The sequence below is a fragment of the Neomonachus schauinslandi genome, chromosome 5 (assembly GCF_002201575.2).
Source record: "Neomonachus schauinslandi chromosome 5, ASM220157v2, whole genome shotgun sequence".
NCBI lineage: Eukaryota > Metazoa > Chordata > Mammalia > Carnivora > Phocidae > Neomonachus > Neomonachus schauinslandi.
The window spans coordinates 151,898,995-151,922,860 of NC_058407.1; the positions used below are offsets into that span (position 1 = coordinate 151,898,995).

General features: G+C 44.5%; 1 protein-coding gene and 1 pseudogene across 5 annotated transcripts in view; both read left to right on the top strand.

Moving 5' to 3' along the window:
* The window catches only part of VPS35L (VPS35 endosomal protein sorting factor like), a 113,489-nt gene that overhangs the window by 16,179 nt on the left and 73,444 nt on the right, over positions 1-23,866 (top strand). For all 5 annotated transcript variants that reach the window (XM_021698050.1, XM_044915636.1, XM_044915637.1 and 2 more), the window contains exons 7-11: positions 2,647-2,775; positions 10,000-10,084; positions 16,718-16,777; positions 22,542-22,638; positions 23,351-23,398. In XM_021698050.1, coding sequence (XP_021553725.1) covers positions 2,647-2,775; positions 10,000-10,084; positions 16,718-16,777; positions 22,542-22,638; positions 23,351-23,398 — 419 coding nt within the window. The remainder of the gene's footprint in view (positions 1-2,646; positions 2,776-9,999; positions 10,085-16,717; positions 16,778-22,541; positions 22,639-23,350; positions 23,399-23,866) is intronic.
* On the top strand, positions 18,013-18,139 carry LOC123324905 (annotated as a pseudogene).

Consider the following 23,866-nt stretch of genomic DNA (forward strand, 5'->3'; position numbering starts at 1 on the left):
TTTTGTTTTTAATTCCACCTGATAACTGAGGGTCTGAATTTAACTGAGGTTAAATTCCTGCATTTAACCAGGGCATGCGCCGTCCAGGTTATACAGTCCTTCCTGTCCCGATTCTCTTATGAACACTACAGGCCTGGCCCCTGGAGGCAGGGGAGTTTGCGTCCCCTGGGATGTCATTTAGAGAGGCCACCTAGCGTCCTGAGTAAGAGACTCGGGAGCCAGACTGCCTGAATTTGAATCTCGGCTCTACCGTTTGGCAATTCCAGGATTTGGGGCAAGGGGCTTAACAGCTCTGTGCCTCAGTTTGCTTATCTGTAAAATGGGGGATGCTGTATCATACTTGCCTCTTTGGGTTGTTTGAGGAATGAAATAAGTTAATGCATATGAAGTGCTTGGACCAACAGCCAGTGCATGCTGTGTGCTCTTGTTAGTTGCTGTCAGCACCGGCTTAACCTGAATCTGGAGGCCTTACCTAGCTCAACTGCCGATGAGCAGAGTGCCCTTGGGTGTTCCCTTTCCCTCTATCTGCATCCCTAACTAGAACATGGGCATGAAGAGTATAGTTGTGTGGACCCAATGTAATGCTTTGAAATCCACAAAGGGCCTTGTGATGGCAGGTGCCATCGCCCTGTCCTGCATCTTGCCCCTCAGTTCAGGGTCCTTCCAGCTCTGAGACCAGAGCTTTTGGGTGCTCAGCAAGGTCTGTTCGCTCACCCTCTTATTTCCCAATTCAGAAAGGACACGTTTTGAATTAGGGTGCCCGGGAGCCTCGGTCTGCATGTCCTCAGCCAACCTTGGCTAGCAGGAGAGGAATTACTGAGCATTTGCATCGAAGCTCTTCAATCCAGGTGTCACCTGAGCTGGCTTCAGTTGCAAATGGGGACTCTGTTGAAGGATACAAGGCCACTACCTGAGCCCAAGGGCATGGTGGCCTGGAACCAGGAGTTAAAGAATCACCCAGACACCTAGCCAGCCACCCTCTGCCTTTCTTGGTTCTCTGTAGTGTCCTGTCACTGACTCTATACTTGTTGTGTTGCCCCCCCCCCCGCCAAGATTGATTTTCTTGCTGCTCCCTGCTCTAAGCAGCAGATGGCTGCCCCCCGGCTTCCAGGCAAACGTCGCTTATTAGTCAGGGCGAGGCTGGGTTGTACTGTGCTAACAAATGAACCTCCTAGATCGTAACACAAGTTTATTTCTTCATCACATTGCTCATCTGGTGAAGGTGACAGACACCCCACCATCCTGAGATGCTGCCATCTCAACAGATGGCTTCCAGGGTCCTCACCGCAGAGCTCAGAAGGTACACATGCTACTGTGCTCACAGCCCGTTGGCCCAAGTTAGTCACATGGCTCTTCCTGCTGCAAAGGGACAAGGAGGGCAGTTCAGGGATCTGTTGGGATCAGTCCAAATTTCCTGAACCTTCTGCTTGTATTTCTTTAATAAAGAGTTCTTTGCTTTGGATTCCCGGGAACATTGATAGAAAAAAGATTTAGTTCATGGTCTCGTGTGGGTTAATAGGACTCTCACTCCTGTGAGCTTTGTAAATAAATAGCACTTAACAAGAGCCAAGGATTAACGAGCAGGTGCCATGTGCCAAAGGCTCTGCTAAATCTTTACATTCATAGTTTATTTCATCCCTGTGACGATCTTGCTTTCCTTCTGCCACAGCTTTTTGTTGTGGTCGGCTCTTTGTCCTGAAGGCACTCCCCATGATCTAGTTAACAGCCCCCACCACCCACTTTCTCCATTGTCCAGTAATACCTGCACACCCCTGAGTGTTTGGCTCAAGCATCCCTTCCTCCAGGAAATGATTCTTTTTTTTTTTTTTTAAGATTTTATTTATTTGTCAGCGACAGCACAAGCAGGGGGAGCTGTAGAGGGAGAGGGAGAAGCAGGCTCTCCGCTGAGCAGGGAGTCCGACTCGAGGCTCAATCCCAGGACCCTGAGATCATGACCCGAGCTGAAGGCAGATACTTAACCGACTGAGCCACCCAGGCGCCCCAGGAAACCATTGTCGACCACCAGTCTAGAGTCCGTTCCTTCATTACTGTATTTCTTCCATTCTGAGATAAACCTTTCCCCCCACATTTGAATATCCTGAAATTGGGCTGCGTCTCTCAATTAGTGCATGTCTGTGATTGGCATTTTTTTTTCTAACTTAGTGGTACACAAAGAATTGTGCTTCCTAGAATGGGCACCTCAGATTCAGTGAACTATGATGTAGGTTTTCATAGAATTGTTTCCTCTGGAGCATTTATCTCTGTTGATATTAATATCTATCTCATCTTCTGTATATGAAACTCCGTTAGTGCAGAAATAATGTATTTTTGCTCATCTTTGTGTCTCGGGCATTTGGTGTCCCCTGCTTGGCACACAGTGGTTCCCAATGATTATCTGAATCATTGAGCTGAGGGCTGACTTAGGTCTGACTTGCTCCAAGGTCAGTCTGAGTGCCTGCGCTCTGCTTGTTTTTGCAGAAAACTCAAAGAACCTCTTCAGTCACAAGACGAAACTATCAGTTGTGGTTGGGAGCATGAGAAAAACTTAGAGACCGAAGCTCAGCCAATACTCAGTATTGTTCACAGGGTGGTGGCCAAGTGTTGTTTTTCTTTTTGTGCTTATACCTTCCTACTTTCTGCCCATAGGGATCCCAAAAGGAACTGTTGAATTTGACTCAACAGGATTATGTGAACCGCATCGAGGAGCTCAACCAGTCGCTGAAGGACGCCTGGGCCTCGGACCAGAAAGTGAAGGCTCTAAAAATAGTCATCCAGGTCAGGTCTAGTGATTTTTTTTTTTATTCCTTTCCCCAGAATTTCCTATGTAAAACTGCTTTATAGGTAATTAAGGTTTTTCATAGGCCTGCCTTCAGGGTCTTACCCTACTTTTTTTGCATCTGTTCCATTTTCACATACTTCCTTTGAAAGGCCCTGATGATGAATCTGTGTTTTTATGAGATACCTAATCCCAGGGCCACCATGTACAGCTGCACAGGTTGTATACTGCACAATTCCATGACCTTCAGCTTGGATTACAGAATTAATGATTTCCCCTGGAATGTGCAGTTTTTTGGCCTTGATACATCCACTGACACATTTATGGTTTGTACAAACTAAAGATTGACCAACTGTCTTGGGTTCCTTGATCAGATTTCCTTTGTATTTTGGGGACTTATGGTTGTGTGTCCCTGGTATGTGCATTTTTGGCTCATATTCTGCATAATTATGTGACAAAACATGTTGATAGTGTTAGACGAGGTACATTTGTTGAATCCTTTGTTGACGAATTTGTTGATCCATGACAGCTCTTGGATCACAAGATCAAGTTCTGTAAGGAAAAGAGCTTATTCAGTTTCTTGACCCTTCAGGTCATTGTCTTTTGGCAAAACGTGCTCAGAAGTACACTGTAAAAGGACTCGTGTGCATTATGATTTTCAGAGCAGAGTTCACAAAGAATTTCTGAACAGCATTTTAGTTCAGAAATATAGTCCTGTTCTTGTTCAATGTCATGGTATTGTGACATTTGTTTTCTCACCTGTTGATTTGGAGAGAGGGATAGAGTCTGGCAGTCTTGACACTGGGTAGTTGAAGTCTTTTAAGATGACACTTCGTATAGCAGGTGCTTTTTTTCTTTTTGGTGTTTTATGGCAGAGGCAAACCTGAATTCATTTCCCTTCGATCACTGTTGTTAGTTTACAAAGTAAATACTCCCGAAAAGAGTCCTCTCATCCTGGATACATGTGATGGGGTTGCTTACTGAGACGCTCAAGTAAGAAAATATTAAACTAACAAGCGCTTCTTCAAAGTATTTTTATTGGCAACATCTCCCCATAAAGGACTGGAGTGTAGAGAACTTGATGTCCAAGAGTTTTTACATCTGGAGATTTGATTCGTGTCTTCTCAAAGAAAAAAACCCTGGAAGTGTTTCATTAACTTCACATCTGGTTAATAGTAACTATTTTACTTTCGATACTTTAAAGGCTGCTTCTTTAACCAAAAAAGAGAATCAGGGGGGGCAGAGTACGGAGAAATGAGCACAGTTCACTTTATTTGCTCTGCAGTAAGGTATTCTGTTGTGTGGTGGATTTATTGAAATGTATTTCAGTGATTTTTTAGTAAGTTACTTAATTATTATCCAATTCAGTTTTAGAGCATGTTCCTTTTAAGATTTTATTTACTTATTTGACAGAGAGAGACACAGCGAGAGAGGGAATGCAAGTAGGGGGAGAGGGAGAAGCAGGCTTCCCGCAGAGCAGGGAGCTGGATGCGGGGCTCGATCCCACCACCTTGGGATCATGACCTGAGCCGAAGGCAGATGCTTAACGACCGCCAGGCGCCTGTAGAGCATGTTCTTACCCCTTCCCCCAAATTCCCTCAAGCCTGTTTGCAGTCAGACCCTGACACTTCCAGCCCCAGGAAACCACGATCTGCTTTCTGACTATAAATTCGCCTTTCCTGGACATTTCATAGGGATCATTCAACGTGTAATCTTTTGCCTCTGGATTCTTTCACTTGGCATAATGTGTTTGAGGTTTGTCCGTGTTGCAGTATCAGTACTTTGTACCTTTTTACTGCTAAGTACTATGCCATTGAATGGAGAACCACATCTTACTCATCCATTAACAAGTTGATGATGGACACCGAGGTCATTTCCACTCTGGCTAGTAATGAACGATGCCACCATGAACATTTGCGTACGAGTCTTCATGTGGACACGGGCTTTCGTTCTCTCGGGTAGATTCTTAGGAGTAGAATTGCTGAGTCCCATGATAAGGGAATGTGTAACTTTTTGAGAAATGGCCACAGCATTTTGCGTTTGCATCCCCACCAGCCGGGTGTGAGGGTTCCAGTTCCTCTGTTTTCCGACGCTCGCGTTACTGTCTGTCACTTCGATTACAGTCACCCTAGCGGATTTGAAGCGGTATCTCATGGGTGGTTTTAATTTGCAATCCCTGGCAACCGATAAGGTCAAGCTTCTTTTCATATGCTCATTGGCCATTTTTATATCTTTGTTAGTGAAAGATTTAATACGACTTGCCCATTTTTAAAAATCACATTATGTTCTTGTTACTTTTTTTTAAAGATTTTTATTTTTTGAGAGAGAGAGAATGATAGAGAGCATGAGAGGGAGGAGGGTCAGAGGGAGAGGCAGACTCCCTGCTGAGCAGGGAGCCTGATGCGGGACTCCATCCAGGGCCTCCAGGATCATGACCTGAGCCGAAGGCAGTCCCTTAACCCACTGAGCCACCCAGGTGCCCCTCTTGTTATGTTTTGACAATTCTTTATGCTCAATACAAGTTCCTTATCAAGTATCTGATCTACGAGGATGGTCTCCTAGTCTGTGGCTTGTCTTCATTTTCATAATAGTGTCTTTTGGAGTGGAGGAGTTTTTAGTTTTAGCGAAATTCCATCTATCAACTATCTCTTTTGGCTCATGATTTTGGAGTGGTAGCTAATAACTCTTAACCTAACCCAAGGTCATGAGAATTCTGTCCTTTGTTTCCTTCTAGAAACTTTTTTTTTTTTTTTTTAGGATTTTATTTTTAAGTAATCTCTACACCCATTGTGGGGCTCAAACTCCCAATCCCAAGATCGAGAGTCACATGCTCTACCAACTGAGCCAGCCAGGTGCCCCTCTTCTAGAAGTTTTTTAATTTTAGCTCGTACATCTAGGTTTATGGTCCATTTTGAAGTGATTTTTGTGTCTAGTCTAAGGGTGTAGATTTATTTGTTTCGCATGTGGATATCTGGTTGTTTTAGCAATATTTGTTGAAAGGCTGTCTTTTCCCTGTTGAATTATTTTGGCACCTTTTTTAAAGTTACCTGACCATAAATGTAGGGGTTTATTTCTGGACTCTTAAGTCAATTCCATAATATCTGTGTAAGTCTGTCCTCATGTTAGTACCACACTGTCTTGATTACCATATTTTTATGGTAATTTTTTTTTTTAAGATTTATTTTACTTCAGAGAGAGTGCACATTGCACGTGCGTGAGTGTGCAAGTGCAGTGGGGAGGGGTAAAGGGAAAGAGAGAGAGAGAATCTTAAGAAGACTCCATGCTGGGGCACCTGGGTGGCTTAGTCGGTGAAGCGTCTGCCTTCAGCTCAGGTTATGATCCTGGGGTCCTGGGTTGAGCCCCGCGTCAGGCTCCCTGCTCCACAGGGAGCCTGCTTCTCCCTCTCCTTCTGCCTGCTTGTGTGCTCTTTCTCTCTGTCAGATACATAAATAAAATCTTAAAAAAAAAAAAAAAAAGCTGAGCGGAGAGCCTGACACGAGGCTCAATCTCACGACCCTGAGATCAGGACCTGAGCCAAAACCAAGAATTAGATGCTTAACCGACTGTGCCAAAGGTGCCCCTATGGTAAATTTTGAAACTGGTTAGTGTAAGTCTTTTAACTCGGTTCTTTTTTTTTTTTTTGTCCCACAAAATTATTTTGGCTATCCTGGGTCCTTTGCAATTCTATGTGATTTTTAGTATCCGCCTATTTCTACCTGCCCTGTCCTCACCCCCCGCCCCCAAACTGGGATTTTGATGGGGATTGTGTTGACTTTGTAGGTCAGTTAGAGAGATTTGCCATCTTAACAGTAGTGAGTCTCCTGATGCATAAAATATGCATCATTCTTTCTGTTGATGGGCATCTGGTTTTTCCTTTTTTCTTCTTTGTTATGAACGATGTTGCCGAGATCACTTCTGGACGAGTCTGCTGGCCTCTCTGGAGGTGAGGACCCATAGCTGAGAGTGGAATAGCTCGGGTGCTGGGCGTGTGCCTCTTGAGCTTGACTGGGCAATGCCAGATTGCTTTCCCTCGCAGCTGTGCCCCTGCACACTCCTAGCAGCAGTCAGGCTGTGTGAGTCTGTGCTGTTGAGTGGCCTCACAACATTTGGTATGAGCGGACTTTCTGTTTATCATTTTTTCAATTTAGGAGGTAATAAAATCATATTGTATTGTGGTTTTAATTTGCAATTCTCTGATTATAATAAGATTGAGCCTCTTTTCACATGTTTATTGGCCGCTGGGGTTTCCTTCTCTGTAAAGTGGCTTTGGTTGATTCTTCTTGCTCATTTTTTCTGTTAATGGTGTTTGTATTTTTCTTATTTTTTTTTTTAAGATTTTATTTATTTATTTATTTGAGACAGAATGAGAGAGAGAGAGCGCACATGAGAGGGGGGAGGGTCAGAGGCAGAAGCAGGCTCCCTGCCGAGCAGGGAGCCCGATGCGGGACTCGATCCAGGGACTCCAGGATCATGACCTGAGCCGAAGGCAGTCGCTTAACCAACTGAGCCACCCAGGCGCCCCAGTATTTTTCTTATTTTTAAGATTTTTTCCCATGTATCCTTGGTAGTAATTGTCTTCTGATTAGTCTGCTTGCTTGCTTCTTTTGATCCATCTTCCTTTCTTAGTTTGTGGCTTTAGGTTATGTTTTACTGTATCCTTTTGTTTTGGCTATTTAATATATGTGTATGTATATAAATATATATATATCCAATACTTATATGTATATATATGTTGAATTCTAGAAACTGCTTAGTGTCCTTGTAGAATGTTGCTAATTGGAAAAAATGAAAAACACCCTTTTAGTATTTTTCCAGCAGTGCTAATCAGTTCCATAGCAAGTATTTCAGGCAGAGTAATTTATCAGTCAGCCATTCAGGAAGTGTCTGCCACGGTGCTTCTCCACCTGGGCTGCACATCAGCAGTGCCTCTGTCATCTGGAGTCCTTGTCAAAAATACTGATTCCCTGGCACCTCAGCTGGAGGTTTTCACCAGTAGGTTTGGCATGGAGCCAGGGAATCTTTTTTTTTTTTATGGTAGGTTCTGGGCCCAGCTTGGAGCCCAGCACAAGGCTCCAGCTCACAACCCTGAGATCAAGAGTCGGACACTTAACCAACTGAGCCACCCAGGTGCCCCGAGAATCTGTAATTTTAACACACACCCTAGGAAGCCTGATTTTTATTTAGGAAACTGCACCAAGGCTTTAAAAATCTGGCATCTTCAAAATAGTGATTTAAAGGGGAACTTCATTTTAGGACCTGATTACGACTTTAACCGTGGACCTAAAAAAAAAAATTCCACTTCCTGTTCTCTTGTGTAAAATGTATGTTCCATGATACCAGCTTGGGAGAAAAATCAGTACACAGATGTTGGGAAGCCCCAGCTGTGTTTAATTTGAAATCTTCTGTTTGAATTCTGTCTTCTCATCTCACCACTGGGCAGTAACTCCTCTCTGAGGGGCTCTGGGTAGGAACTCAGGAGACGTCACATCCCTAGGAACCAAGGGCTGTGTATTGTAAACAGTCTCTAGGATTCAGAGTTGTTTGCTTTTTCCAAGCCCTGAAATCTCATGGGGCAGTTGTTGAAGTTGGAGCTCACATAAAGGGCATATGAAGAACACAAAGCAAGGCATCCGGAAATGGATTTCTACGAACGTCCAAATGCCACGTTTGGTGTCAACACCATTGTTTTAACAGCTTACGTTCCCCTCACCCTTCTGCCCCCCAACACCCCCCTGCATAACATTTGGCTGTAAGAGGATGTTTCACAAAACAGAAATGTTGTTTGCCTTTAGGCTGTAATGCTAAGGAGAAACTTTGTGATTTTAACAATTTAGAAATTGGGTCACAATGCCAAACGGAAAATCCATATCAGCCTACGTCTTGATATGACAGACATTATTTCCATTCTTTGCACTTTGGAAATGCATATTAACCAACTCTTTCTATCTTTTAAGTGACATATTTGTATCTAAAGGTCAAGCATCGGAATGATAGAAGTTGGCAAATTATTTAGTTCCTTGTGCTGACTTTTGAATATTTCATAAAGATTTCAGGGCATTAAGTTTTGTTCTCCAAAGAAGAAACAGGTTTTTTGTTTCTGATCATAAAAGATGACTTAATCTGGGGTGTTTAGGGCCACGTTGTGTGGCTGTAGTCTTCCATTAAGCATTCTGAACGTGTTGGGGTGCCTGGGTGGCTCAGTCGGTAGGGCGTCCAACTCATGATTTCACCTCAGGTCATGATCACAGGGTCCTGGGATTGAGCACCATGTTGGGCTCCATGCTGAGCATGGAGCCTGCTTGGGATTCTCTCTCTCCTTCTCCCCCTGCCCCTCCTGGCTCACACTGTCACTCTCTCTCTCTCTCAAAAATAAAAAAAGATCTGAACATGTCAGTGGCCCTTTGGTGTGAGCAATACAGGCATAGGGATTGAGCGAAATGTTCCCAGTGTTGCCTATCATAGTTGCAGGGAAACATGTGCTCTTTGAAGCTTGTCATGTTTCCTTTTAGAGGGAAATTTGGAAGTGAGGATAAATAATAGATGCTATGGGGATAAAACGTACAGCATAGGGAATATAGTCAGTGCTATTGTGATAATGTTTTATGGTGACAGATGGTAGCTACACTTGTGAGCATAGCATAACGTATGGAGTTGTCTAATGCTATGTTGTACACTTGAAACTAACATTGTGTGTCAACTATACTTCAATTAAAAAAAAATAGACGCTCGATTAAGAAACCCTGGAGATGTACTTATGGGGTCATTTCATAGAAAAGAATGTTGAAGAAGCAAGACCATCCTGAGATAAACCAGAGGAAGCCATGCTGAAAAGCACTTGGAACAAAGCTGGAGTCATTTGTGAGGACATTGGGAGAGGTGTCGTTGACCTCTCTTGGCGGCTTTGATGCTTACCCTCATTCAGTGTATAAGCAAAGACCCTTCCGGATAAGAGTCCTCAGTCCTGTGGCTTTCTTGGAGGGATGTGATGGAGTCTTTCTATAAGAGGTTCTGTAGTGAGCGGTCTGCCCCCCACACTTGTCAAAGGGACAGTGGTTTTGCTTCTCATTATGTTTCCAGTGTCTGGCATGGGGCTTGGCACATGGAAAGCACCTAGTGCTTGTTTGTAGAAATTAATTTTCCAGGCCTGGAGCATTGCAGCCAAGTCAGACACGACACAGTGAATTTCCTTTTCTCTTCTCTCTCTCTCTTTTTTTTTTTTTTAGTGTTCAAAGCTTCTTTCAGACACAAGCGTTATTCAGTTCTACCCAAGCAAATTTGTCCTTATCACCGACATACTTGATACATTTGGTAAGTACTAGTCCTGTTCATCTTCAATCTAGGAAATACTTTTTTTTTTTTTTTTTTGCCAGAAGTTGGGTGGTAGTGTTGCTTTAATTTCTGTTGTGGTTTAAGTAGTTGGGTGAAACATGAGGGAGACTAAACGACTGCCCTGCCCCCGCTCATTAACAAGGGTGCCGTTTTTAGAGAGTCCTAAATGACCTGTTTTCTAACCTTCTGAGAGGCTAGTGAAGCAAGCAGGGGAAGCATGGGGGAGCTGGGGAGCACACATCCGGTCTAAACCAGCTCCCGTCCCTTGACATGTCACGGTGCCTGGAACTCACTTTGTCAGAACCGAACTTGGCCTCTCTTCCCAGCACCTGCAGTGGGTTTCTGTCCCAGGGAATGATAGGACCATGTGCCCTGTGCCCAAGCTGGAAATGTGAGAATCTTCTCCCCTGCGCCCCATGTCCAGTCCATCACCAGGTTCTTCGGTCTCCTGGGTCTCCCTCCACTTTGTCCGTTTTTATCTGTCTTCACTGAACACTGTAGTCCAAGCCACAGTCCTCTCCTGCCTGGACTGATTACGACCGCTCTTGTGAGGTTTCCTGCCATGTCACGGCTGCCCCTTGTCCCATGCTCCCCCCATCAGGCAGAATGGTCTAGACTGAAGAGAAGAACCTGGGGCCCCTCTGGAGACACAGGAGGCTTTTGTGCTCTTTGGTGGTCATCAGTGGCCAGAGCATTAAGCCATGCAGCCCTCTAAACTCTATATGATGTTCAGCGGCAAGGTTCTCCCCAAGAACTAGCAGACAGAATCATCTTCTAAGAGCCCAACACCTAACAGATCAGAACAGAGACGTTTGCTTTCTTGCTAAGGAGGGACCAGCGGACTCCGAACCCAGCAAGTCTCATCTGAAGCCCATAGAAAGATCTAATATGGCAGAAAACAAAATATCAAGCAGAGACCCCCATTTGCTTCACAGGAGCCTGGGGTCTGAGTGTATTAGCTAGAACAAACGATATAAAAAAGGTCTAACTCCTGCTAATCTTGGGAAAAGCGGGTATTTATTGGCTTATGTTGAAAAGTCCAGGAGTAGTTTCTGGATTCAGGAACTCAAACAGTGTGTGGGTATTTTCTGGTACTTGCCCTTGGGGTCTCCTCGTTCTCAAACTCTGCAAGTTGTTCTCCACTTGTATCAGTTCTTCTGCCAGTAGTCCCAGGACAAGGGAAGAGCTTCTTTCTTCCAAGCCTACAACAAAAAGTCCCAGAATTCTGTCTCTTTGGCCTGGTTGGATCACAAGTCAGTTTCTGAGTCATTTGTGGTATCTGGTGGGATGAATTAGCAGATTATCCAGGCCCGGGTCACCCCACAGAAGAAAGGTGGTGATGTTGCCAGAAGAAAGGGGGGTGGGAGCTAACTGGGCCCCAAGAAGAGATGGCCTGGCTGAGTGATGGCCAATCAGGGTCAGGTGGCCCGGGCACTCTGCTGAGTGCCAAGGATATATCAGCAAGAAGAGACAAAAATCCTCGCTTTTGGGGGCTTATGTTCTGGTAAAAGGGGATTTACAAAACAAGTAAGTAAACCCAGTTTTATGTTAGATGATGATCAGCACTGTGGAGGGAAAAAACAAAACAGAGGAGGGTAAGGGGTGGAGGAGACTGTGGTTTTAGATAAGGTGGTCACAAGAGGCCCTGGTGAGATGTTGCTATTTGAGCAAGTGCTTGAAGGAGAGGAGAGATGAGCCGCATGCTCTCTGGGGGAGGGAGAGTGCAGCCACGTTAGGCCGAGGACAGCGGGTGCAAAGTCCCTGGCGTAGGAGCGTGCCTGGCAGGTTTGAAGAGGCTGGGGTGGCTGGAGGGGGTGTGCAGGGTGGTGGCTCAGCAGCTGACATGGCTGGAGGTCCTGGTGGGCCTTGAGGGCCATTGGAAGGACTTGGGCTTTTACGCTGAGGACATAAGGAACCATTGGGAGTGTTAAGGCGAGCAGGGATGTGATGATTTAAGTTTTATTGGCTGCTTGTTGAGACTGTCGGACGGAGGTGGGTCAGGGAGCGTGGCTAGCACTTCAAGTGGGAGGCCGGGGAGATGGCAGAGATGGAGAAAATGAATGGATTTGCAGAATGGATGGATGAGTTAGGCTCTCAGAATAGATACCCAGTCATACGCCCTTCGGGCCTTGACTTGTCCTCATGCGGAGCTTGCCTTCAGCAGCGAGGACATCAGTCAGGGAGAGAGGTCGGTGGTTGTGTCTGGTTCTCCTGACAGTTCTGTTTCTCATGGTGGGTTAACACACCAGCCTTCTGGTTTCCCTAACCTGCCTCCTGCAAGTTTCTTCTGCATGAGTCAGCATTCTGAGTGAGACTAACATGGGGACACCGATGGATTGGCTTCTAACCTACAAGCCTGGCCAGATCCGGACATTAACCTTGTGAGAATTTTGGGCAGCCGTCCCGTCAGCCTCTGGTGGCGGCATCCCAGTCCCCTCCCTTGGCAAGCCGGGATATGATGCACATGCCTGTTTTTGCCCTATCCCAGAGATTAGCTGGGCTGAGAATTGGTAACAGCAGTGATAAACCCTCAACAAATAATGTCCTTGGGCCTGACTCTGTTCTGGGTGCTTTAGAGATATTACATCACGTTGTCTTCATCACAACCTGTGAGGTGGGGTCTCTAATGACTCCATTTCACAGGTGAGGGGCCCAAAGCACAGAGAAGTAAATAGCTCGCCCAGGGTCGCAAGGTGGGCAGTGAGCGGCAGGGCTGGGATTCTGAGTTTTCTCTGTAGTCAAAGACCTGTTTCGTTTCTCTTGTATTTGGCTCACGGGGGGAATGTTGCTCTCCATGAAAATTACAAATGTGTGTACATTTGACCCTGGCAACTTCACCTCTGGGAATTCATCCCATTTGTGATAGCGGAACCCTGGAAACAACCCAAGTGGCCATCACTAGGGGACCATTTAAATAAATGACGGTCCATCTGTACCCCGGAGCATAGGAAGCCCACAAGAAAGAGTGAGGGTGTGCTCTGCATTCCGGTGTGGAGAGATCTCTGGGGTATATATGTCGTCACGTGAAAAAATCAAGATGCAGAACAGCTGTAGAATATGTTCTGTTTTGTGTGAGAAAGGAGAAGAAATTAGAATAATTGTTCACATTCCCTTTTATTTGCCTGAAGAAACATTTAGAAGGATGTCCAAGAAATTCAATAGCAGTGGGAGTCCTCAGAGGCCGGCGGGGGCCGTGGGATGGATGGGGATGGGCCAGAGAGAAACTTGCCTCATACCTTCTACAGTCTTTTTAAAATTTCGAATCAGAGGAATGTTTTTCTTCTTTGAAACCGAACATTCAAATGAGGTACCGGCCTTCGACGTCATTCTCCTTCCTCCACATCTCAGTGGTCTACACTCAAGCGTGAGGACCATGGATTTAGACAAGCACCATGGGTCTCGGAGCTAAAACTTGCCTTGGGCATGGGAATCTCTAAAAACAGTGACAAGCCCCCCTCTTCCCTCTAAACCAGGGATCCCCAACCTTGGCTAAACACTCGAAGCACCCGGGGCACCTGAAAATAGGCTGCCCTTGTCAGGACCTGTTGTGATTAGTATTCCTCAGGATTGTGAGGCAGCCTGCTTCTGCAGGTGCTCAAGGAGACTGTTGTGCTTTGCCTGGAACAAAATGTTTTCACCTTTCACAAAACGGGCGGGAGTCTGCCTTGCTTGGGTGGAAGTTCGGAGCGCCGTGATGCAGCTTGTGTGCATCGTCCTAATGGTGCTCTGTAGGGAGGTGCTTGACCGTAGGCGGGCTGGTGTTTAGTGGTTGACAGGACTGACCGAAGGTGGGAGCATCTTGTTGGGCAGGGTTGTGGGACACGGCCCTGAGCATGTGCAGATGGGAAGATGCATGCTGGACTTCGAGGGGGATTTCACGGGAGGCACCGAGCACAGAGCTGGGCTCTGGAGTCTCTCGGCCCACGTCCCATGCCTGTGTGTCCTGTTCCAGAGTCGTGTGCATCCGACCAAGAAACACTTGGTTTCTTCCCCTGTAAAATGGGCATAATAGATCCTGCCTCTGGGGGTTTCTGGAGGGACTTAAGAGAATAGGAAGCATATAACGTTTTTCCTCTTCTAAGAGTTTGCTGGCAGGATCATGGAAGCAACTTTGAAAGTACCTGGTGCAAAGTTAGTGCTCAGAGAATTATTTATCTATTTTAGTGTTCTTGATTTGTAAGACAGTCGGGAAAGGAAATAAATCTAGGATCAGGTATTATTTCTCAAGACTGTTGTCCACTAACCTAACAAAGGAAAAAAAATACTCACCAAACTCGTTTGGCCAAAAATGATTTTGTAGTTGAAGGCCCCTTAGCATATGAAGGTACACTATACACGTTGTGGTTTTAGAGGGATGGCAGGCTTTTTGTGGAGCAAGTAAAGGCGTTTTGTGCTCTTAAGTCTGGTCTATGTACAATAGGAGGTGAGAGGTGACCAGCGTGGCTTGCTGTGTGATGGTCCACGGTAAAAATTATATGCAGTCCCAGTGCTGTGTTCTGTGGTCCTCAAGAGGAGGCCCATCATGGCCCCAGATGTGGCTGCCACGGGAGCCAATGGCCGCAGGTAAGGAAAGCACTTCCGGCCAGAAGGAAAAAGTCAGGTGGCTTTGAGAACTGGGGTTTATTCCCTGAGGCTTCCTGGGAGCTTCTCAGTTGAACTGATGGTATAGAGCAGGGGTTTTCATCCTCGGCTGCACACCTGGGGAGCTTTAAAAACACTCCCAATGGTCAAGCTGGACCCCAGATCATTTCTGTCAGAACCTTTGGGGACAGACACAGACACCAGCCTATTTTCAGGCGCCCCGGTGCTTCGAGTGTTTAGCCGAGGTTGGGGACCACTGGTTTAAAGGGAAGAGGGGGGGCTTGTCACTGTTTTTAGAGATTCCCATGACCAAGGCAAATTTTAGCTCTGAGACCCATGGTGCTTGTCTAAATCCATGGTCCTCACGCTTGAGTGTAGACAAGAATTCCCTAGCTAAGGTTATTCAAAATTCATATTCCTAGTCCTCACCCTCCAAAATACTATTTTTCACTAGCTCTGAGGTGGGCCCCAGGAATGTGCCTTTTCAACAGGTTTCTTCATGTGATTGTAACGTAAGTAGTCCACACTGGGAGAGGCACCTAGATGGCTTCCTGCCCTTCGTCCTAGCCTTGTGTCATTTCTTGGTGAAGTCATTTGACTTCACGTTCTTAGAACTTCCTGTCTCTTTTTCCATGTGGGGACCGGTTGTGTGCTTCTTTGCTTCCCCGAATGATGGGGTTATGGGGGAAAAAAAATAACACAAGAGCTCAGGGAAATACTTTTGACATTAAAGGTGATTTGGAAGGCTCCAGGAAAGGAATAGAACTATAATTTTTATCCCTTTGATGTTGATAGTATTTTCTAAAATAACACAGAATAAATAAAGCTTTTAGTCCTAGATTAAGGGGTGGTTTGTGGACCAAGTCTACCCTGCCCACTTGTTTTTGTAAGTCAAGTTTTATTATTGTTATTGGAACACGACTGACCACATCCATTTGCTTATACATTGTCTGTGATTGCTTTTGAGCTACAGTAGCAGATTTGAGTCTTTGCAGCAGTGACCTATGACCCACATCACCTAAAATATGTTTGTTTATGCATCTAGCAAACACTGAGCATCCACGGTGTGCCAGGCACTGATCTTAGCACTGGGGATATATCTGTGAGCAAAACAGACCCAAATTTCTACCCTGTAGCACTTGCTAGTTGAATCTCAAATTTTGATGCTTCTGGGCACCAGGCAGATCACATAAATGAGTGCCCCAGACTGTTGCTGAGAGACAGCATTGGTGGAAGCTGGGACAAACTGGGTGGTATATATGCCATTTGAAGAGTCAGCTACTAATTTGTCGTAGCTCATTTTTTTTTTTTTTTTTTTTTAAAGAGACTTTTCTAAGATTTATTTATTTGAGAGCATAAGCAGGGGGAGCAGCAGGCAGAGGGAGAGGGAGAAGCAGGCTCCCCGCTGAGCAGGGAGCCCGATGCGGGTTCGATCCCAGGACCCTGGGATCATGACCTGAGCTGAAAGCAGATGCTTAACTGACTGAGCCACCAGGAGCCCCTGTCATAGCTCATTTTTATCCTGTAGGGATATGGGCCATTTTTGGCACATTTGTGAAGAAGCAGGAAATCGGGTTTTTCACATGAACGAAAGTTTTTAACCTGTTGGCAACTAATTAAAAAAAAAAATGTTAAAGCGCTTTGTGGGCCTTTGTGTTGTGGGCCAAACAAAATGGATCCCTGGCTGGATCCCACCCACAGGCTGCCCATCTGCAGCCTCTGGCTTAGAAGCACAACATGGATGATTCGCTGATAAGTGAATGGAGTGCCTGAGGTCCCCTTGGCCCTAAGTTTCCCTCTCTAAGGGGAGAAGGATGACTTCCCTGCCTCGCAGAAAGTAAAAGTCCCTGTGCTTTATTAAAAACAGAAACAAAAGAAACGCGGCTTAAATTTATCCCACTAGGTGGCAGCATACCATCACAAGTTAAAGTGCTCTGGGCCACGCCGGCTCTGTCCCTAATTAACAAACGTTTATTTAGTGTTCACTCCTGAAGAGCGGGATGCTAACACCATCTGTCCTTTTCTCCCCAGGAAAGCTCGTGTATGAGCGCATCTTCTCCATGTGTGTGGATAACCGCAGCGTCTTACCAGGTAATGTCAGAGCTGTTCTACTGGTTTCGTTCTGCCCTGGAGTTGTGATTAGAAGGTTTCTATCAAGTCAGGATTTATGGAGACTCAGTATAAGATTTATTTTGTTTTTGGTGTGTTAAAAGTAGAAGAAACACCTTTGCAGATTTCTGATCGTCTCAGTTTTCTAAAAAAAACATTAGAAGGTTTTCAAATGGCCTGGCTAAGAATTTGGGCAAGTACTTGGAATCCAGGAAAATAAAAAGATACTGCAACTAGATTCAGCTGACCTTTTTTTTTTAAGTTCAAACTTTTTATTTTTATTTCTTTTATTCTTATGTTAATCCCCATACATTACATAATTAGTTTTAGATTCAGCTGACCTTTTATACCAACTTAAATTCCTCCACTGCCTGACATTTTTTTCCTGTATCTCTCTCCTGAGAAGCAAATAGCAGAAACCAACTTTATATATACTAAAGAACAATGTCAAAGAAATCGATAACAGATACTTGCATTTACAGTCTGTGCTTAAGTGATGTATGCATTAAATTTATTGCCAATCCATTTTAAATTCTCAGGGGGTTAAAATGGGACAGCTTGATTATGAGTCTGTTGTAACATAAATGGTAACGATTTGTCTGACAACATGGAACTGTCAGCAGCGGCTTCTCTTACCTCTTGTCCCTCCTTTCAAGTTTCTAGAGCTGCTGTAAGGAAGCGTTCTCATCCATACAAGTTACCACAACAAGCTTGCTCCCACTGCTCCTGTTCTCAGCCAAATGATGGCATCGGCGACCGTAACCCATAATTGACCTGTTCACTTATTCATTAATTCTTTCATCCATCTCTGTATCTGTTATTTTAAAAACGATTTAATACAGCTATTTCTCAGAGACAGAACTCCACAGGCCTTTCGGGCTGGAAGAGTCATCTGGCGTCAGATGAGCAAACCCATGGGGGACGAGCCAAGGACTTGCCTTCGGCCCTGTCACCAGCTAGTGGGAGCCTTGCTCTTAAGCTGGATCTGTGCCGTCCAATATGGCGGCCAATGTGGGTCATGTGGGGCACTTGAGATCTGGCCAGTCCAAATGGAGGGTGTGCTGTGTGTATAAAAATACATTGGATTCAGAGACTTAATAGAAACAAAAGACCATGAAGTATCTCACTGATGATTTTTAAAATTGATTGCATGTTGAAATGACATTTTGGGTGAATTGGGTTAAATAAGGCATTTTATTAAAATTTCACTTGTTTTAAGCTTTGTGCAGTGGCAGTATCGTAGCCAATGAGGTTTATCCGAGGCGCGATTATTGCTAATTAAAATTTCACTTGTTTCAGTCTCTTTGAACGTGGCTCACGTGGTATTTCTATTGGTTGGTGCTGCTCTAGATCCTCCCCTACACCACATCACATCCGTGATGTTATTAACCGCTCCTTGCGTGTTCTAAGGCATCTCAAGATTGGGAGGCAGTGAGCCTGGAGAGGTAGGCAGAGGCCAGCATGAGTGCAAAGGCCTTCTCTGTCAGCTTTAAGGATTTGGGAAGTCTAGGTGCACCTATTTAATTTAAACTTGCCAACTTGTGTGCCATACAAGTAAGCAGCAGTAAATGCTCATCTATAAGCAGAATTAAACCCAAATAGGTGTTTTTTGTGGCTGCAACAGTATTCTTTTTATTTTTAAGTAATCTCTACACCCAATATGGGTCTTGAACTCCTAACCCTAAGATCAAGAGTCACATGCTCCACTGACTGAGCCAGCCAGGTGCCCCTACAACAGCATTTTTCCCCAAAAATATTTATTTACTTTAGAGAGGGCGGCAGAGGGAGGGGAAGAGGGGCAGAGAGAGAGAGAGCACGAGAATCTCAAGCAGACTCCGCACTGAGCACAGAACCTGACTTGGGGCTTGATCTCATGACCCTGAGATCGTGACCTGAGCCGAAATCAAGAGCCACCCAGGCGCCCCTCCAACAGCATTTTTTAACATGCTTTTTAATACACAGTCTGCTACTTCATATTGTTGTACACCTAACCACATAAGAATATTTATTACCTGTCTAACCCCCAGAGGCCTTTGAGATTATATCTACTGCAATGATTTTCCTTCCTCCCAGTTTTCACTAAGGATACAAATAATGTTTTAGAGCCAGTTAAGGAAAAATTACTAACAACCTCCTATCTAAACTATAAAAGTTCAAGATAAAAGACTATTTTCGTATTCATTTCCAGGCCTTGTCTAAATTTATTAATTAGCACTTTTATCACGGAAAATTTTCCTTCCCCAAAATACCTTTTTTTTTTTTTTTTTTTTTTGTTTTTTTTTACCTTGAGCGATGCAAATCAGGCTTTTGTTCTTCTTGAAAATAATTTAATTTTTTTTTTCTTTCAGTGAAAATCTTCATCTGCACGTAGTGTTCTCTGGTTCCAAGAACCTGAGAGGGAAAAGGGCAAATTTCTCTCAAAAATGTCAGTGATTTGGGGGATGTCTCTTAACAATAATTATGAAGAAAGCTTTTGAAATTGACTGTGTGGAATTCTGCCTAAAGAGATTATGTACAGAGAGGAATCTGGTGGCATGTGTACTCATTCTTTCCAGTTGAATCACGTTCTGACTGGTGAATTTAATTTTTGAGCCCTTCACCTTCAGGAATTTGAACTGAGGCATGCATACCTATTTTATGAGTTTAGAAGGATACCGGTGTCCTTTGGGGTCATGGAAAGTACATACTGCTGTATGTGGTAGTTTTTCCCTACCATTTCTTAATCCAGCCTATGTGTGGAGAGACCATCTACTCTAAGTGATAAAGTAACTTTATTTCCATCTTGGGAGAAAGAACTTGGGTTTGTCGTGATGTGGTTGTCGTCACCTGGGGGCATTCCCATCTTCGGTTTTTCCCTGTGGCTGATGTAGGCTGCATCTGGATAAGCAGTGTCCTTAATTGACCTGGCCTTTGAGGCGTGTACCAAGATGACATCTCTATATGCGCTGTTATGTAAAGAGACCTCTCGCTCATAGGGTAGAGACTTGGCAGAGGAAAGAGAACTAGACTCACTGGTCTCCTCCCTCCTCCTAAAATATCCACAGAAGTTCAGGGTTGAAAAAAGAAGCACCATAAAAGAAAAATAAGTGGGAATAGAAGGAAGAATTTTTGCTTTTTGTTACGTTGAAGTCTCCGAATTAATTTCCACATTCTGAATTCATTCTCCGTGTAAGCAGCCTAAGTGCTGAAGTATAAATCATGTCATGTAAGGCCATTGCTCTGCCCAGAACCCTTCAGAGAGTTTCTGTTGCACCTAGAAGAACTCTCCAGCTCCTTGCCAAGGCTACAGCCCTCTATGACTTGGTGTGCAGTGCCTGCTTCTCTCCTTCCTGCTTACCCCATTGGCTTGCTTTTTTTCTTCTTTGACCAGAGGTAATATCTACCTCAGGACCCTTGCACTTGATGTTTCCTCTTCCTGGAATACATTTCCTCCACATCTAAGTATGGCTGGCTCCTTTTTGCAATTCAGGGCTCAGCTCAAATGCCACCTCTGCCAGAGTCTTCGGGGACCACCCTGTCTAATGAAAATGCACCCCCAAAGTCACTGTCTAATCTAATACTTAGTTTTATATCTTTCATAGTGTTGGCTATTACTGGATATTACCTGATTTGTTTGCTTGCTTGCTTATTCTTTTTGCTGTTTATTATGTTTTTCCCTCTCCTGGAATATAAGCTTCATGAGGACAGGGTCTGTCTTGTGTATTATTATCTCTTCAGAGCCTAGAATACTACTTTTAGTTGGTTCTTAAAACATTTGTGTTGAGCAAATGAAGTATATCTTACATAGGCATGTAAGATTTACTTTGCTACAAGATTTTAATTAGTTAATTTTTTAGTTTTTGAGTAAGCTCTACGCCCATCATGGGGCTTCAACTCACGACCCCAAGATGAAGAGTTGCGTGCTCTACTGACCGAGTCAGCCAGGCGCCCCACTTTGCTACAGGATTTTAAAGTCCTCCCTTAACATGGTTTTCTTTTAAATGATCTCTTGAGCTGGAAGGAAAGCCTGAAGCGTTTGTATTGGCATGTGCAGGTTATTGTATAGCTTGTAGGCGATGTGGACACCCAGGACAGCTTGCCTTTCTGTGTCCCCGGGGTCTCCCACGTCCAACCATGGGCTTCACCAGATAAGGCTCTTGTCAGGACTGGTGGGTTATAGCTTACAGTGATGCCAGCTCTCTTGTGAATCTCCATTCCCTCATCGGCAGAGTGAGGAGTTTTATTAGATGATCTCAGAGACTTATTTTTGCTTTTGGGTTTCAGGTCCCATGATTCAGTCCTATGAAGGGAAATTAATCCCACCCGTCCTTTTTCCACAAGGCACGATTGACAAATGAATTTAAGAATAACCCTTATCTTTTCCTGTCTGGATCTCTTGGAACTTGGGAAAAAAAAAAATTACTTTTAAGTGCACGGGTTTAGGGCAGGAAATGGGAAATGGTAGTTTCCCTTCCTTTGGAACTGGCAAGTGAATAGTTCTTGAATGAATGAAGCGCATTCCATAACATCCAAAAATAGATAAATACTTGAGATTGCAATTCCAAAATATCTGCAATTGTGATTAGTGACTGTTCTCTGCTAGGAAGTACCTGGAGGTTTATCTTTTTGCTGATTGCTTTGGAATTTCAATCACCTTAATTGTGTGCCACCAAGTTGCAGAAAGCAGAATCAGGGATGAAAAAGGACTCTGTGCACAACAAAGATGAGGACAGCAAGCTAGAATTCGTTTGTTGTCTTTTAAAGCGATTAACTTCTCCCTTTTTTATTTTTATTTTTTTTTAATTTTAAGTAAACTGTGCCACACGTGGGGCTCGAACTCATGACCCCGCAGTCAAGAGTTGCATGCTGTACCGACTGAGCCAGTCAGGCGCCCTGCTTTGTGATTGAATGCCAGACGTATAAAGCACATCCATCGGTGGGGTGGGAATCTAATATGTGGAAATGATTTAGAAGAAATCATTTCTCTGCGAGAGTTCCACAATGGCCTTGATGAGTTTGGGGGGGGGTGGTGTTGATTGTTGTTCTCATTGTTCCATACGCTCTTCCATTCCTTATTAAGATGGCTGTCAAGACCAGGCTTGGGTGCCAGGGCCAGAAAACTCAGAATAACAATGAAAAGGTCAGGGCTGGTGGGGCAGCCAGCCTAGGGCCAGGGATCCTGACTTCTGTCCTGTTGCTCTCACAATTCAAGGTCGGTGATTCTGGTTCCAGCATCATGTCCAGCTGGGTTGAATTGCAGCTCTGACCTTTGCTTGCTGTGTGCCCTAACTATCTCTGTGCCTTGGTCTCTGCATCTGTCAGAGTAAAGTAAAGCTCAGGTCACGATCTCAGGGTCCTGGAATTGAGCCCTGCGTTGAGCTGCCCACTCAGCAGGGAGTCTGCTCCTCCCTCTCCTTTTCCCTCTGCCCCTCCCTGTCCCCCCCCCCCCCGCTCATGCTCTCTCTCACCCACTCTCTCTCTCTCTCTCTAATAAATAAATAAAATTAAAAAAAAAAAGTATGTACTGTGGAGGGATGTTGTGGGGATGAGGTGACTTGATGTCTATAAAGCACTCTGAACAGCACTTGGAAAGCCTCGTATGTAAGCTTTCACTGTCACCAGTTGTTTCCTAATAATATTAATACTTGGAAGGAAAGACCTAGAAGAACTGGGGAGGCCACCCCTTCTTGTCCATTGTAACGTTCTCCTATCTCAGGACCCGTAGCAGCTGTAACAGATCCTGATGGGTATTGTTTTTGTATTTCAGATCACTTCTCTCCAGAGAATGTAAATGACACGGCCAAAGAAACATGCTTAAATTGGTTTTTCAAGATTGCTTCCATCAGGGAACTCATTCCAAGATTGTATCCTTTTTTTTTTTTTTTTTGGTCTGATGATTTTAAAGATAGGCTGAAAGAGTTGCACCATTAATGGAAGCCATGTGATGGGATGCCCTGAAATTCCTGTTGAAAATTTGGTCCTGTTATGGTTGCTAGCTTGAAAATCCAGGGCCAGCCGCATTGTCAAAGCCTTTGGACTCCTCTCTCCCCAAATAGTGTTCTGTTTTCTTTCTTTGAATATGATGCCATGTACCAGACTTTTGTTTCCTAGAGGAACATTCCCACATTAATTCTCTCAATTAAAATGCTTCATTTTTATGTGTTTTCTCTGGTTCCAAAAACTTGAAAGGAGCAGGGTCAGGCTTCTCTGCACAGATGCCAGTTTTGGAGAACAGAGAGTTTGACTTATACACAAATGAATCTTGGTTATCTAAAGTTCATTCTTTCCCCATAAAGCCTCGATGGGAAATGCTCAAAACACAGTTTAAACTTCAGCAAGCAACTGTGAATCAGCATGTATTTTTTTCCCAAAATGTATTTTAAATAAGTATGAAATCTTGAAAACCAACTATGGAAACCATGGGCTGTTAGCTAATGCAATTCTCTGGGCTGGTGAGAGCCATTGTGGTTCCGTGTCCGGAAGTCATGCTAAGTTCTGCTCGTGAGTGGTCTCGTCTCTTTGCCATAGGGAACAGGCCATCTGGAAAATGTCTTCCTTAACAGGATGTTTTTGTAGTTATGTGGAAGCATCCATCCTGAAGTGTAACAAGTTCCTCTCCAAAACGTAAGGCTCTTCTTCAATGTCTAGAACCGTAACATTTTCAAGAAATCTCTCTCTCTCTCTCTCTCACACACACACACACACACACGGCAGTGTGATAGCTGTCATTCATTGGGGTACGTAGCATGTAGCACATCTGGTGCTAAGCACCTTCTGTGCATTTTCTCCTCTGATCTAAGTGGAAACTTGATTAGGTAGAGATACCATTATAATTCCTATTTGATGGAGAAGAAAACTCAAGCTAGGAGAAGGTGGTTGAGTGGTTCATGGAAGAATCCTCGCTTTGCCTTTAGTAACTGTGTGGTCTTGGCAAGTTATGAAGCATCTCTGACCCTCAGTTTCCTCTTCTGTGAACGAGGCCATAAAAAGAGGTTGGTGAGGGTTTGTCGAGAACACTGCCTGCCACCCAGTGGGCCTGTGCTCAGTATTTGCTGATGCTGCTGAAGATGGTGATGAAGATGCTGTCAGAAG